The sequence below is a fragment of the Lonchura striata genome, chromosome 3 (genome assembly GCF_050655825.1).
Source record: "Lonchura striata isolate lonStrDom1 chromosome 3, ASM5065582v1, whole genome shotgun sequence".
Taxonomy (NCBI): domain Eukaryota; kingdom Metazoa; phylum Chordata; class Aves; order Passeriformes; family Estrildidae; genus Lonchura; species Lonchura striata.
In genome coordinates, this window is record NC_140705.1 from 104591188 (window position 1) to 104609081 (window position 17894).

The following is a 17894-nucleotide window of genomic DNA, read 5'->3' on the forward strand; positions in this document are numbered from 1 at the left end:
TACATTCTCTTAATGAATGCTGTTCCACTTGCATAATCTATTTCACAATGTATGGATTTATTTCATTCTTAACAATTTTTTTCTGATCAGAAGACAATTCAAGTAATGGCATGCTAGTAAAGATGTAATTACATAAGTTTCCAAAACATTTTCTATTTTAACCTGATTATTAATAAACATCTAACTGTTTTGTTCACACAAGTTTTTCTCTTTATTTTTTCCCCTCCCCCCTTGGAGGAGTACAGTTTATTAAAAATGTAGCAGTGCTTGAGAACTCTGCAAATGGCCCTGATGCCAGAGTATTAAGAGACATTGGACAACAACAAGTACCTATCTTGGAACATGAATTCTAAAATAGGGTCATTGATATGTGTTTCTATCTCCCTTAGCTGCTATTAGTTATTATTGTACAACTTCAATAGAAAAATTTCAGCTGCTACTGAGATATGCAGCATTTGCACAGACTTCTAAGACACTTGCCCTCTCTCCAGATCAAGTTCAATCAGTAGTTTCTTAGTCATGCTCTCAGTTACTGAATATTTTTTGCTGTCCAATAACTTCCTGATGTCCTGCTTTATAATAAGGAGCCCAAAATTATATTGTAACATGTCATATTGCCCAAGGCCTTATTATTTGTCTTACAAGAGATAGCTCTATATATACACCCCTAGGGTGGTATTGTCTGCCTTTGCAGCAGTGCTGCATTGTGAGTTCATATCCAAATAGCAGAGGAACTAAACAAATTGAAAACATTAGAATTTTACTGCTCAAATCTTTGTTCAAGTTTAGCCTCTGGTCCTCAGTGAGATAAATCTCAAGTGGACAGTGAAGTGATATCAGTCTCCAGTTAACATACATTCGCATCATAAAAAACCACGCTGTTGGCACTTTATTCCAGAGAGGCCCCGAACTGAGGCAGCAGAGAGAGCAAATAGCCTGAAGTTATTAGTGAGGCAGCATGTATTATCTCCTGCTGCACCTCTCTGCGCTCTGCAGTGCCCATCCTGTGCATAAATACAGGAGACCATTTCCCAGCAATGTCACTCCTGAGCACAATGAATGACTCCACTCCAAGAACCTAACAGGAAGGCTGGAAACAAGTTGAAGCCTTGGACTCACACAGAAGGTCAAAGTACTTCTTCAGGACCCACTTTATAGTTGCAGTATATAAGTGATAAGCACTTGGGCTAAACCAGATCCTTGTCCATCTGAAATTTTGCACAGAACTATGATTCTATGATTCTTTTGTATAAAATAACATCTAAGAGAAATCTATAATGAGCAAATAAACACATCTCTAGAAAATAAATTCGTTTTCCCTGAGCAGGATCAATTATTACAGCATATATTGCTTTTATCGTAGCAGTGAAATCACTAATTATAATCTATACCTTAGTATTAAACATCCTGGCTCTCCTACAGCCACACTGCCTAAACCACTGTAGAGCAGTGAAGGATTTGGAAGGTTATTTTTTATTATAATCTTTTTTAGAAATGCTCTAAAAGTTTCTGGACACTACCACAGTTACTTTTTTTTCCCAGAAGTAGCAGGTAAAGGCAAAACATTTTTTTAATAGTGAGGGATAGGAAAATGCAAAAAATTTCTTTCTCCAACTAATTTGTAAGTAAATCACCATTATCAAATGTAGAGAAAAAAGAGGAAATCAAGATTACAAATTCATACTGTTTGTCATAATCATTATTATTTACTTACACTATCTAGAATTTGACTCCACCTAGGAAAGTGTAACAACTTAATGCAAGCTTAATTTACAGCAAGGTTAGAAGGGCTCATAAAAGTTGCTTTATAAAGGATCTACTGTTGTACAATAGAGCCAATTTCCAATTTTAAGACAGCCACCACAAATCTCTCTGAGATCTATGTATGTAACTAGTATTATGCTTATTCTTTCTCAGATTTTTTTCCAATTCAACCATAACTGATCACATTTGTCAATCAAATACACTTTTCAAAAGGAAGAATGAAAGTCATAGCAAAGTATTCTGCTTCTTTTTTTAATCATCCTCTTAGCACTTCTCCCATCGTATAGAGAAGGAACACATGACCACTTCCTTAGCAGTTTTACATGCTTACCATCTATGGCAGTAATGCTCATTTCTTAACCACGGGCTGGGCTTCAAAATGCACAGCTACCCACAGCAGCAATGTTGTCACAAGACAATTCACATTCTTCTGGCCAAGAGAGGTAGTATGTGTACAAACCCTCAGTACTGGTGCAGACACACATCCTACATCTTTTCTACCTTTTACATCTTTTCCATACTCTGTAGCATTCTATGCAAACCTGTGGTTGTGGAGTAAAGAACTTACAAAACAAAATGCCTTCTTTACAACTTTGCTGCTCTCGTAACAAGATCCAAGACCTGTGTTGAATAGGGTTTTTGTGGCACGAATCTCAGTCAGCAACACAGTTCCAGAATGAAGCAGGGACAAAATGCTCTCAACGATTTGGGGGTTGAAGAGATCCTGTGTTTCAACCACTGCAGCCTCTCAAAAGCAAGTTTCTGTACAAGGTAAAACTGCTTTCATTTCATACTAGAATCAAGTGTTCCTCTCTTTGCATACACCATTAGTTTAACGAACAAATAAATGTACACCAATCCACCAAACTGTTACTAGTATGAAAGCAAACTGGAAAACAGAAGGTCATGGATACAGCCTAACAGATGAAACACATTGCTAAATGCACCAAAAAGAGCTTTAAGAAAAACAATCTCCTTATAAAACAATTTCCAAAAGCTACAACCAGTTTGATCTTTTCTCAATTGGCAACTCTTTCTATATTAAGATTTTGGTAATTTCTGAAAACTTCTCAGATTTTATCAAAGCATATGAAAGATAAGCTACACTGGGATATAATTTTAAATGCCACTTAACTTCTGTCGTAGACTTGAAATGTCTCAACAGATGCAGAAATCCTCAGTATTTTTTCAGGGCTGCCATTATGACCTAATTTGTGTGTGCTTTAATTAGGCTGTGTTGGCTGCAGATACACTTGGAGTACATTTTCTTATACATCTGGAGTACCTTTCCTTATCTTTGTCCCAAGACAAAGCCATAGGACATGTCTACATACTTGAAACCAATTAAAATCTTCTATATTTCTATATAGAAGACTTTTTATACTCTTCCTTGTTTGGGAGAAATGTCTCTTCTGGCACATACTAACAAAGAATATTTATATAAAAGTTAGAAATATTAAACATCTAAATGAGTTATCAGTAAAACAGTGAAAATAGCACAGCTCACTTGGCTCTATTTAGAGCAATACAGTGCTTTTACAAAGATAAAAATTTACACTTTCACTTGCAGCAGAGAGGTCAGTGTTCAGCACATACATGCTTAAAGCTATTAGTTAGAAAATTTAAAAATAATACTTTCACAAATACATTTTAAATTATTTCTCTTTTTACCAGGAACTATTGTGGGACTATTCCTCTGAGTGCCATGTAAGCTTTTCTACAAACCAGCCTGTTCACACTATCAATTAAACCTTTTTAAACCATTTAGTTCTGCATAAACCCTGGCCTTTCTTTTCCAAGGACAAGGGCGGTCACTGACTCGGGGAGCCTTGACATCACTCCTCTGCCGATCTCTGATTAAGTGGCTGCTGTAGAGGGTTAGCAGGTCAAATAGCACTGGAGGAGGAACTAAGAAAAACAGAATGCTGCCTTATTTATTAGTATATGTACCTAAAATAATTTAAATGAAAGCATTTTAAAAAATACTTAATGGAGGTTAAGCAGCTTTTTTAACCTCTGTTCAAATTATTGAATGGCATATTAAAACCAATGGAGCTATAATGTACCTTTTAATGTGACCTGCTACTTGAATAAATTGCATATGTATTTAATTTGAACTAAATCTATCTGCTTAATATTATGATGAAGGGTAGGTTAACATTACCTACAGTTTCACTTTACCCACCTACTTTTTAAAACAAAACCATTGAAATATAACCATAGAGCTCCCCACTTACAATGAACTTTTAAACTCTGTTTACAAATATAGGACAAAATCTTGAATAAATATGTAGCAAACTGCAAACATCACCTACTTGTAGGGCCAAACTATAAGCATTCCTCGGGCAAGCCAGCACAACCCCAACACAGCAAGGCAGGTGAATGCTTTCTAAGCAGCATGTTTGCCAGCCTCATCAAAGTTTAAGCAACCATCTCTGTGCCTCCTGCCATGCTCAGCTTTATGCATGAAGTGCCCTTCCTGAATAGCATGCATTCTGCCTTCCAAATCCACATTTTTCATTATGAGGATAGCTGCTGTTCATTAGATTATGCCGATTTACCTCTTATTCAGGGACTGGGACGTGATTATTTGTATATTTTCTCGATATCTAGAAGTAGCCTAACCTTATTTTGGACACGTTGAAGCTGCAGTAATAATACAAATGATACAACATCTGAAAATAGAATAAATATTTGGTGGTGATTAGGAAAATAACGCTTCCTTCTCACTCACACAATTAGAAGAAATGGAAAAATAATTATATGTCAAAGACATGTCAGACATGAAGCTGTCCAAACACATATTAAAAACTGTAGGAAATTATAAGCAAAGTAAAATCTACCACATCACATTAATTGTCCTCCCAGTTCCTTACCTGGTTTACACTCATCACACCTTCTCCCCTGACGCTGAGGCAGACAGACACACTGCCCAGAAATGTGGTCACACGCTGTCCCTGCCAACGTGCCCAGAGCATCACAGTGGCAGGGCTGGCAGCCGCGGGCGTTGCTCATGCTGAGGTTGTACGTCTGCAGCATGCACTGACTGCACCGAAGGCCAGTCACACCAGCTTTGCAAGGACACTGTCCTGTCGATTTGTCACAAAGCAGAGAGCCATTTACCGTCCCTGCCTTCTCACAGTTACATGGCAGACAAAGGAAGGCGTGACCTTTCTGCACCCTGTGGTACCCATCCAGGCACTCGTCGCAGCGCCTTCCCCCTACATTTGGTTTGCACGCACATTGCCCCGTCCTCGCGTCGCACACGGTTCCCGAAATGGATCCTGCAGCATCACATTCACAAGCCTTACAACCAGTTACATCCAGCCCATAAAAGTTGTCCATGCAGGTGTCACAGAGAAGCCCTTTCACTTGTTCTTTACAATTGCACTGCCCAGAGAGAGGGTTGCAGAACTGGTTCACTGAGCCGTGGCTGTTGCACCAACAAGGCTCACATCCATCTTCATTAGAATATCTGAGAGCTTTAAATCCAAAATTGCAACTATCACACCTCAGGCCTGGAAAGAGAAAAGGAATTAATAAAAAAATCCAAATCTTTAAAGCTATTAATTTCATTTTTAAAAAGTGTAAGTATACTACAATGAAATAAAAAAAGAAAGGGAGGATTGATTCTTTACCAACATAATTAACAGGAGTGACGAGGCTGCACAAATCAATTGAATAACTATGGCATCCCAAAAATCTGTTTACTTTTCCAATTTGTTTCAGAAGCAATGCATTTCTGCTGGCCTCTTAATACAATTTAAGATACTTCTGCAAGAGATTCTTTGTAACATTTCCAAGACAAAGCACAATTAATCTCTTTGTTCCCCCAGAACAGCACCTGTTGCACAATCAATGCCTATGTGAACTCTTCACCCTATATTGCAGAAATGCAATACACAGAGAATTGCACTAGGCTCACAATCTGTGCTAATAATAGATTTATATATTGTATTAAAAACATTAAATACACACTGGGACAGCACAAGTTAGACTAACTATAACAAATTATTTGCTTAACACCATACTTCAGTTTTATCATTGATTGCATTTATGTTAGTCTTTATTGTTAGTTCTTACTGAAAAGAGAAAATGTTTTCCATAATCCAAAATGAAATATTTTTATCTAAATGTATGATTTAGTTAACTCCTGCAGTACATTAAAATATAAACTGTTTTCTTCATGCTTCATCCTGTAGTTTTATTAGCTTTGTTTTCAAAGTCAATGCTTGCTTTATCCCTGCCCCGAGGGATGGCATTTATACGTTAGTTTATAAAATGTACATTACAAGAAAGCAAACTAGATTATTATATGAAAAATGCAAATTCAGTTATGTATTTTTCCCTTGCAGAGGGAAAATCCTTCACTATGAAGCTATGACTTGATTGTTTCTTATAGGAAAATATAAATACAATCTCCTAGGAAAATACTGTCATCATTTTAAAAATATAAAAAAGCATACAAAAATATACCTAGCAACTTACATGTAGAAAAATAAAACTAAAAATGGTAGGGAATGAATTATATATATATGGATAAAAACTCAAAATCTCCAATAGAAGGCGAGTTCCTTTAACAGTGATGAATGACTCACCTAAGGCATATCATTTAATTTCAATAAGGAAAATAAAAAAGGACCACTATTGCTGCAAATTTTAAAAATAACTGTATTGTTAACAAGAATTATGACTCATTTTGAACTATTAAAATTGGTCTACATGGATTCATATCATATCAGTTTTAAAAATATGCGCAGTGCTTATTTGAATATGCCATACATATTCCTGACAGGTAATCTATTCCTAACGATACTGAGGAAGGCCTACAGGGCATCACATTCAATGTTAACAAGTACAGGGGAGTTAGCACGCTTGGCATTTAATTCACATTCTTCTACCTTTTTATTCTAGATGAATGACCTACTTTAATAAAATTATTGGTGCTAATGTATTTTACTGGTGATAGAATCATTAGTAAGATTTAACAGTTGTGTTAACTCTAACAGTTCATGTTTCATAACATTGCAGTCGATAGTTGCATTTTTCTGTTATTGTGTTTGTTTAAATAGATAAAATGGCAACAGACAGATTGCTCTAAAAACCAATTTAGAAATCCAAAGAGGAAAGTCCCCTGGTAAAGTTTGCTGCACACGTTTCAATACACAGAAGCTTATTTACAATTGGTTTGGAAAACAAAAAAATAAGATAATCTAGTCTGGAAAGAATTAGGTCTTTACCTTGCAAACAAACACTTGCATAACTACAGGCCCCCATCATAGCTACAGATAAGTACAGAAAGCATAAATCTACACTTTTGTTTTTTTAACAACTATTTCAGTGAAAATAAAAATAATTCTTAATGTTTTCATCAAGGGCAGAAAATGTAATATGCAGATAACCAAATATGTGAGAACCAGACTGTGAATTTCTTGTCTGTCAAACTGCCACCAAATTAAGAAGTGTTTTCACAGGTTCAAACGTAAAATGTGGGCAATGAATATATAATTGTGAATGCTCTGAAGTCCTTTTTCTTGAAAGAAGAGAAAGGGTTTAAGATGCACAGAGATTTTCTACTCTTAGCATCCTTTTCATTTTATACGAAAAATACATCAGTCCACAGGAAAAAGGACTGAAACTGTTCAGGCTTCAATTTGTTTAGAGTTATTTTAATTATTTGTTGTTATTCTACATTTTCTTCTTTCTTCTCATTTCCAAAAGCAACAAAGACAACATTACAAATGAGTCAACATTCAAAAGTGAGGGTATATATAACATCAAATACATTAACATGTACTTGAACATTATTAATGCAACCTAGAACCTGGTTAGGGTGAAGAAAAAATAGATTACTAATTCTGTTAATAACAAAGCAGAAGAGGAATTTTTCTTTTTGAGACATATGTATAGTCTGAGACATGTACAGTTACCATGCAAGGCTCACTTTATCAGGAAATTCTCCTTGCATAATATTCCCATACATCAACATTTCAAAGTGTATTACATATACTGTGTATTTTGGGCACTTGATAAATTTTGTCCTTATGTGGCTGTGGCTCCCCTCAAATATGCTGGAAGTAATAAATTGCTATAATCAAATCTAATTTCTGAAAAATACCTGTGGGAGTAACAAACAAAAAAGCACGTCTTGTAAAAAAAATGATAAATAACACAGAAGGTAGCAGTTTATTATAATCAGCTTGGCATTGAATTACAAAATTAAAATTATGTGGCCCTTGATAACTAACCCTAGCTATGTACATGATCTGTGGAATTATGTTGACTTATTTTGCATTTCATAGAAACAGTTCAAAGAAATATAATAGAAAAAAATTGATAGATTTATCACAAAGGACCCTGTAGCACAGAATATTTTGAAAAAAAAATCCATTTATTTTGGTCTATTAAGAAAACTAGCATGGAAACGATTTGCTTAGAACTCATTAAGTATAAAACACGTTGAAAAAGTGCTAATTTCCTAAAAGAAACATCTACGCAGTAAGCAAATTACATTATTTCTGTGACTTATTAGTATGGAGCTATGTAAGCTAACGTAGCTATGCCATAAAGAAACTTCTAAAGGGTTGATTAAACTAAGCTTCAAGCTGTAGTTTGATAGAATTATTAAATTAATAATTTTTCAACAGTTAATTTCATTCATTTTTGCAATCTGCCTTCAGCAAAGAAGCTTTCTACACCTTTCATTTAGAAACCAAGGGTTTTATTTCCAGAGAAAACAAGAAAAATGGCTCTGAACTCTTGCATTACACATACCAATAACATTTGCTTTGCACTTGCACTGTCCTGAATTTTGGTGACAGGTAATATCTCCATTGACTGTCCCAGAGGTATTACAGTTACAGGGACTGCAGCCATCAGGGTTTGACTGTTGCAGATTGTAGAATCCTTCCTGGCACTGATTGCATTGTCTGCCAGACACATGTCTCTTACAATTACACAGGCCTCCAATCTAGAAAGATACAAAATATTATAGAATGATGAACATATCTATTTTTAGATTATACATTCATTAGCAACAAGAATGGGAGTATGAGTCGGGGGAGAGAAAATTTGAAATGGAACAGAAAAAAAAAAAAAAGCCTGTGAGCATTTTTTAATTTGTTGAGAGAGAGGAAAAAAGAGAAATATTGAACAGAGTGTAACTATTCAACTTTTAAATAGAATTTAAAAGTCCTGTTCTTTAAAAATAGAAAAGGAAAAGAAGTGAGTAAACAATGCAGCCGTATTTACCATCTGGACAGAAAATCTGCAAAGAATATTTACAAAATTGCATTGTAGACATGGTGACTTCTATTAAAATGAATATGTTTTTCAATCACAGTAAAGAACTATCATCTTCAAAGGTCAGGTTTGCCTTTTTTCTTCTGCCCATATGCTTATTTATTTTAGTAAAAATGTTAGTTAAATAAGAATGAAGCAAAATTGAACGTTTTCCTTTTTTATTACTCATCCGAAGGTACATTTCCTCTACCTTTACTGAAGGATGTGATACAACTGAAACCCTCTCCCTCTTTTCTTGTTCAGCTGGGATCCAACCATTCCACTTCAGTGGGGATATGTAAAGGTCCTCACCCTATCCCTAAATGTGTAGCATTGCTATTCAGAAGGAGCTAACACATCCTCTCTTATGCCTGGACCATGATCTGGGAGTACCAGTCTCGTATCGTGTGCAAGATTAAAGGGCTCCTGAAAAGCTACCTCAATTTCAGACCTCTGAAAGCCAGGGAAAAACCCCAGTCTCTACATTCATCACTTTGCAATATGGTGGGGAAACTAAGCACGGGGAAAAGGCAACAGCACAGGGATGGATAAATGGAGACATTGGTTAATGCACAACATAAAAACAAACCCAGGGAGTCAAAGCAACACTGAGATGGGGATTGGCAAAAGGTTTGGGATTCACAATCAATGAACAAAGACTAACTTTTTTAACTGAAGTATTCTGGGAAATGCAAAAATAAAAAAACTATGTTATAAAGAATTTTCTTTAGCTCAGCTTACTTTTTTCAGTGCAAATATTTACAAGTATGAAAAAGTACAATAATTCAGAACCAGTATACATCTATGACATCAACCACTGTAGTTCAATGTACTTTCCTTTTAATTAGCTACTGAAACAGAAATTTCTCTTAACAGTTTCCTTTTTCATCTTTAATCCATGAGTCAAGCCAAGTTGAAACAACAGGAGAGACAAAGCTACTGGCAAGTTTCACTTAAATACTATCATCACACCCTCAAATCTAAAATGAAGCTTTAAGCTTTAGTAATACAAAATAGAGTATTTCAACATCTAAAAGTAAATTCTCAGTGCAGGAAATATTGAATAAAAGTTAGAGAAGCATATAGTCCTACCATTTCCTCATAAAAGGAATCTGTAGTCCATAAAATCTCTTTAATATGATTTCTTGATAGAGATTTATTACTGATGTATCAGCCTTATTTTTCAGGAAGATGTCAACATTAAAAAGGCAGGACAACAGCAAGTATGAAAAGAGTTAAAAGACCACAATAGCAGAAAACACAGCAACAAGAATTTTCAATTTAATTCCCTTTTAGACTGGATTTGATCTAGATATTTAGTGTATTATAAGAGACCCAGTCATGCATCACAGCCATTCATCAGAGAATTCGCATGTGAAAAGCAACTCTGAGCTTAATCCTAAATGAAGAAAAATACCCAGTTTAATGCCTAACTGTAAAAGAAACATTTTTGTGCTCATGATTGCAGCAAACCCAGGTTACACAATAGCACTCAACTCATACCCAAAAAAGCCTTTGAAGTTACTCCAAAAGCTACCACAGCAAGGAAAGCATGACATGCAAAATTTCATCTTTAATAAGTGAAAGAAAGATCAAAATTGGATAGCTAAATAAGAGAGGATAACCACCACCAAATTTTAAAACTAGAATAAGGCAGCACAAAAATGCACATTTAACAAGCAACATGCCTAAAGCATGAAGGAAAAAAAAGCCCTGAATTTCAAAAACAAAGGAAGACTACCAGAAAACCAGGGCAATAAATAATTAAGTGGCATGATTAGCAGATTCAGAGTGGACATTGGAACACTTGAGAAGTGCAGCATCAGTAACAAGCTATCCAGAGGGGATGTGGAATCTCTATTCCTAGAGGTATCAAGATTTATCCAGACAAAATCATGACTGATTGGATATAGCAGTGACAATTCTGCTTGTAGGAGAGCAGATGACTAACTAGTGTATTTATGATTATGTGTAGCATTCAGGAAAGAGAGCCACAGCAGAGACGGCAAAGGAAGGCTTCCTCAGCTCTTCACTGTGAAAGAGGTGGTACCTTTTCATATCAGGAATGATTTTTAAGACTGATTTAAAACCAAAGAAGGCAGAAGAAGACTATTTTAGTGAAATCTCATCTGTTGAAAAGTGACTACACATGAGACTAAAGTTCTAGATTAAACAAAATATAACATTACTGAAAAACTTAATAATTGCTTAAATCAACACCAGTAAAAGACTAAAATTACATCATTCTCCTTAAAAGGCTGTAAGAAAGTTCCTGAGAGCTACATTCTAGTAGGCTTTTTTGTATTATTACTCTACATTCTATTAAAAATTAAAATTATATATTGGAAAAGATTGGCACTTTTTTTCCCAAAAGAAAATCATGCTACATGATACTACTGCATTTTTTTAAGTCGGGAACATCTTAATATATCACATACACTGAACCAAAAAGATGATCAAAAACTGAAATTAATTTGTACATCAAGAAATACAAACTTAATACCCAGGGAAAACCAACACTGACTATAGGTAGACAGTGATACATCCAAAATTAGCTATTACCACTCAAGAAAGAAGCTGTTAAAGCTGCTCCATTTCCCCTACAAATAATTTGGAAGCTCTGAAGCAGTTAAAAAGGCAATAGGAATACTGTGATTTTCAATAAAAGAACAGAAAATTACACAGAGAATCTCATTCTGTCATAAAAATGTGTTTTGTATCAACATTTTACATAATTTGTGTATCTGGTTACCCTCTGTAAAATATAAGAGGTCACAAAGTGAGTAGAATAAGGAAAGATACAAATGAAGAGACTAAAGACTTTACAGTTTGGAAATAAAGGACTGAAATAAAGGGAATACGTGGCTACAAAATCATGAGTGTCTTACAGAATGAATACTTTCTTTTTTCTCAAATTATAAAATAGAGCACTAAGGAAGTAAACAAAGTAATTACTTGCTTAAAAAATTTAGTTAGATTAATTCCATATGTGGACACCAAACATGTGGTTACTCAGATGAAAATCCCAAATTTAGCTCAGGTAGCCCTAAACCCATAAATAACTGAAATCTAGAAAAGAACATAATGCTTCTGGAAATCAGAGAAGATGCTGTGCTAGCTTAGTCTCATTTCATTCAGCAGAGCTGTTCTGATCCACAATACCTGGACACCCATGGCTAATTGTGAGCAAAGGGTAGGTATTTCCAGATGCCACAAATGAAATATGTAGATCACTAAATGCTAAAAGAAGCAAAGAATACCAAGATTTTCAGCACAATTTTGTGTCAAGCCATTACAAGGAGCAGTAATTTTCATCACATGCACTTCCAGAAAATGTACATCCCCAAACTTAATCATAACAGGGTAAAAAAATGATGCTGGAAGAACAACTATAACTCTTCAAATGAGAGAGAAATGTCTGGCCAACTAAAAAATTCAAATTTTATCCAGGAGCCAGCCAACAAAACCATTTGCAGTTGTCCCTGTAAAAAATAATATTTGGGCTTAATTTGGGGAGAATTTGATTTAAAAATGAGAAATATAGAAAAACAGTATCTTTAATTTCTCCATACAGAGAAGCACTAAAATAATCTGTGAAATACTTGGCAATGAATACTATTTCAAAGAAGCTGAACAAGCTGATAAATGTTTATAATACTGAAGAAATAGGTATACCACAGGTTATAACATGGAAATCTATATCAAAATGGTGAGAACAAACCATTTCAATAACTACATAAAAATCCAAGTGAATTATGAAGGAAATAGGCTATTTTTGTTATTATTATTATTTCTGTAAATCTAGATTACTCTGGAAACTATGGTATCATTGAAAATATTGGTAGCAATGAATATTTAAAGGTTTTGTTAACCATAATTTCACCAGTTGTTCACTGGAGATATTACTGAAACTCCCCCCGCCTTCTCCAGTTCAAAAGTTATCTGCCATTTAAAGGAAAATACTTCAATTTTCTGTGATCAATGCTGGTTATAGAAGAGCAGAAAAAAAATCTGTTCTGTTACTTATGCCTGAGAAGCCTGGTTCTGACCCAAACAGTCAGCAGACACAAACAGACTATGTATTAACATGACCATCTTAGTACTAAATCACTGATGGAAAATATCTGTCTGGATTGTTCACTCTGAAAATGAACCTGGCCAAGAATTACTACCAAGTGGTGGTGTGTCTTAGGACCTCATAATTATAATTGTTATTTGATACGAAAAAATTTTTGATACTGATGCTGAGCTCACGTGTATCCCTTGTGTCATTTACAATTTAAGTACAAGATACACATTATTCCTATATCCTTAAGTGCAAACAGTTACAAAAGGTATGCCAGCAACCTTCTCCTGTCTAAACTACAGCTGCAGTCTCGTCCTTAATCAGGAATCTATCATCTTAAAGTTTCTGAATTTTAGGTATACAGAGCAGTTCACCTGCTTTAGACTCTTGTGATACCACTCTTTAACTGTGGGACACTTAAATACATTACAGCTAGAATGACAAATTCAAAGTGAAGCCTGTTCAGGAACCCTTCTGTTACTAGACTGATACATGAACTTAAAAAGAGATTTAAGCACCCAGGACAAAGGGTGACATATTCCAAAGAATTGCCTTAATTGTTCATCAGAGTATAGCAAACTTCTTAGCCATAGCACTCACCTAGCAGATATTCAACATGTACATATCACAGTATCAGAAATACTATCAGAAATGTAAGTTCTGACTATTTAAACTCTTGTTGGCCATACATACTCTTATATTATAAAATACAATTTCCTGAAACAATCATTTCCCTTAGCCTTTCTGAAAGTTAAAATCGACTCCTTCTCCTTGGATATTCCTGTAATTTCAAATTGCTATTCTTTGGTATCTGTAATAGAAGCAACATAGTGTCAAAAACATATAATCAGAAAGTCTCTCAAATTCTGGACAATAATGCAATACGAGGCTGGATCTTAATAAACAAAAAAAAAACAAGCCGACACTTAGAGGGGTTTTTTCCAATGTTAACCTCTGGTTTTGAAGCCCAAAAACTCCTGGGAAAAAAAAAACCCAAAACATTTTATAATTGGCCAAGTCATTACTAATTTCAATTCTATACTCTCTACCATAGCAGAAGCACCTTGCCTTGACCCACTGCAAGTTTCAGGGCATTGCAAGACTCAGGGGTATATTTAGGACTGGCATGAAATTCTTTCTGTTCATCCTGCCATCACCAATTTTGCAATTGATTGGTACCAGACTCAACATTCTGCCTTTCTGATATAAATGCTAATCATATATTTCTCACTATCTTCTTACTTGATGCAAATCTGGCAAGGACCCCAGCCTCCAGTTGTCTGCAATCTCAGGAAGGGGGAGCAAGGGGGTTGAGGACTTTTATTTTCTTTCCTTTTCTCCAGTTTAGGAAATGAGAACGGTACCGTGTGCTGGCTCACACACATAGGTTAATGGTCTGACACCAAATACCTGAGAGTATTCTCAGGATGTCGGCTTTGGGAACTGAAAATTGAATAAGCAGCAATAATGAAGTTCCTGGCACTCCCCTGATATATCTTCTTGTCATCACGTATGATGACTTTCAAAAGTCAGTAGCTTTCTTCTACTTTTGCTCAAAACATAAAGTGAGGCATTTACCCTCTGCCCACAACTCCAACCCTGCTCCAAGGGGTGGGAGCGGACCAAATCCCACAAATAAAACTCTCGCAGAAAACAGCATTTCCACTTTTTAAATTCCATCCAAAATAAAGCCATAGGATTACTCAACATAAAAAAGCTAATTTTCCCTCATTTTAGCAAGAAGATTAAAGGCCTCCCATTAAGGGAAACTGAGATTCAGAATACACAGTGTTTGATAACCTGATTTTTTTATGGACTCCACTGTTCACAATATTTTTCATTGACACATTTGCATTCTTTACATTCCTTATTCTCTCTGGTACATCTGTTGACTTAAATTCCCTTAATGAACTGCTTTAACCTGTGTTCTTTCCTTTGCAACACATATTCCATTTATTTATTTATTGTCAATCACAATAAACAGGTTGAAATCATTGTAGATAGATAAATGAAAATAGGAAGGCTCATCCTAAATTTAGAAAAATAACTAACTCAGAAGTGAAAATATAAATACTATTTTCATTTTGTGCATATATATATATATCTCATTTTTTAAAATACATTCATTTTTTTAAATAGAGTCATTTTTTAAAATACAGTATTTAGGGAGTATGCAGAAAGGTGAAATGTGAAATCTGTTCAGATAGTTACTTGGTAGTACTGGATCTGCTTTCATGCAACTAACATTTTGCTCATTTTCTTGCCTTGGAGTTTTCTTGTAAGATGAGACAATACAGCTGGTACTTTGACAGAAGAATTAAGTCTTTGCAACTCTGAACAATATCCTCTGCAGTAAAATACAGCTCCCTCACAACAAGTACATGATATATATTTATTTGGATGTTAAGGGAAAATTTCTTAAAATCAGCAAAAGCTGAGTAGGATAACTAAAGATAACTACATTCACTGAGACCAGAATGTTATTTCCAAAGACTAGCTAAAGGCAATAGCAGCACTTTCAGGTTTTCCTAAAACAAATGCCCAGGAAAAGAGTGTGTTTCCTCCCAGCATTATATATTACTTACTGTAACAGAATCACAAAAGGACCACAAGCTGCCATGCCTGATAGAATATGTAAGCATTTGTAGAACAGTCTGGGTAAAAAGCAGTACAGGGAAATAAGTAAAGAATTTTGGTATGAGGGACAGAAAACATTAATCTCCAACTAGAGCAAGAATGATCATGTCAGCAGTATTCTGGTAGAACTTTCTCATGTGTGAATTGTTAGGGGGAAAGGAGAAAGGCAGCCAATTCTTTCACTCTCCTAAGGCTCAAGCACCTCTAACAGTTCATCTGGACTTTCTGATTGTTTGAAATATTTCATGACAAATGCTCACAAAGACAATGCAACCATCTTTTCTACATTGACTAAACATCAATAACCAGCACAGTAGTGGACAAATTTTATCAGGCTGTAGCAATTCTCATTTGTACTCACCAGTCTCAAAGGAAAGCCTCACTCTGCAAAAATACCTAACAAACTGCTTGTGGGTGCACTGCTACACTATTCCCAAAATTCCACCTGTTACTGTAAGCAATACAGTCACAATTTTGAAGTTTTACTACGTTATTTCACACTTTAAAATACAAAGCCTGTATTTTAAAATACAAAGTCTACACTAAGTGGATGTAATCTACAGAGGTATGAGAAGTGAGCACCGCTGCAAGGGAGAACTGCATGTATTTCTCACCAAGGGCAGAGTGCATAGGTAACAGAAGAGGCATAAAGTTTTCATGATCAGCCCAAAGAACTGAGATGGAGCAACTGTGTTGCAGTCAGCTCTTCTACACATCTTGCAAACTATCAGCATTAATAATACTTCATTTGATGACTGAATGTTCTTTCTGTGTGATTCAATAGATAAGATTGTTTTGTGATTCAATGGCTTCATTTTGGAACTCTGTACCTCTTGGAACTTAGTGACTAAAGTGGCACTTTGCAGAAAGAAAAAAATGTTGATGATCTGAAGAAAGTGATGATTTATGCAGTAAAAGTGTATTCTGCCCCATTTTTGGCAAATCTCCTTGAAAATTATCAATGTGATGTGACAATTAATTTTCATGAGTAGGGTCTTTATTCCTTATTATTCCATCTTCTACAGGTCAAATTTGGAAACACTTCCTCCAATGATGCCTTCCTATTTCATGTAATTCATTTCAGCCTTTAGTCCCCAGTCTTATTAATCTATTCTTTAATGCCTCTCAATCATTTCTCCCTGCTCTGCTCCTACTGCAGCAATTGATGCTTTATTGAGCAATACAGTCTCCCCCATTTTTCCCATTTTATCTCCCTGTTCATACTTTCACAGGCATCATCAACATTCTTGTATATTTAAGTATAAAGCACTGATTTCTGTAAACTACTGTTGCTCTGATCATTCATCACAGTTAAACCTGATTTAGGTTTTAACATTTCACCACAAATCCTGAATACATAAATTAACATTTGCTTTCATTCCTCTTATGGCTTGAAAAATAATCTTAAAATGATACCTGTGTTTTGCAAGCTTTTTTTCCCCACTTCTGTGTTACTGGCAGAGTGTGTTACTTCAGAAGACTGAAAACTATAAAATAATTTCTCTTTAGAATACAGGAGATTATTTTAGAAAACATATTTTGCTGTATTTGCATGTCACACAGAATAAGTACCAATGCATGAGTCCTGTGAGGAACACTGAGTCAAACTGGGCACGTATCTGTACCTAATGATGGCAACTGAGGATGAAAGTACAGTAGGATCCACAAGAGTTCACTGTTAAATAAAATTCAGTGACAAGAGACATATGATGAAAAAAGCCAGAGATTACTTTACGAAAAAAAAGTGCTGAAAAAAATGAGCTAGGAAAAGTGGCAACAAACTAAAGTGGTTCTATCACATTTACGCACAAAGTTCTACCTTTACAATAAATTTCAAAACAATTATTTCTTTACCTATTTCTAACAAAATTTAGATTTTGGCAATGGACAGGACATGTGTGAATAGAACACAAACCACAATATATCTTTAGCATGTGTTCAAAATTTTAATCATTTTTCCTGTGTTTTTTTCCAACATGCATGTTTTAAAAGTTGCAGATAGATTTATTATTGGACTAGACAGCTTGCATGACAATGAGGTCCATTGACTTTAAAAGCATAGCTGATGGTGTTCTCTTTTCAGCATCACTTTGTGGGTTTCTTTTATTTTTAATGGACTTCATAAATTAAAAGAGAGATCAATCCT

The 17894-nt window shown here is 35.1% G+C and overlaps 1 protein-coding gene across 12 annotated transcripts in view; it reads right to left on the reverse strand.

Annotated features, from left to right (window-relative positions):
• Window positions 1-17894, reverse strand: part of USH2A (usherin) — a 391259-nt gene that overhangs the window by 306189 nt on the left and 67176 nt on the right. For all 12 annotated transcript variants that reach the window (XR_014954513.1, XM_085577109.1, XM_085577108.1 and 9 more), the window contains 2 exons: window positions 8539-8734; window positions 4641-5282 (listed from right to left, as the gene is read on the reverse strand). Coding sequence is in view for 11 of the 12 variants with exons in the window: in XM_085577109.1 (XP_085433235.1) it covers window positions 4641-5282; window positions 8539-8734 (838 nt within the window). In the remaining variant the exon portion in view is untranslated. The remainder of the gene's footprint in view (window positions 1-4640; window positions 5283-8538; window positions 8735-17894) is intronic.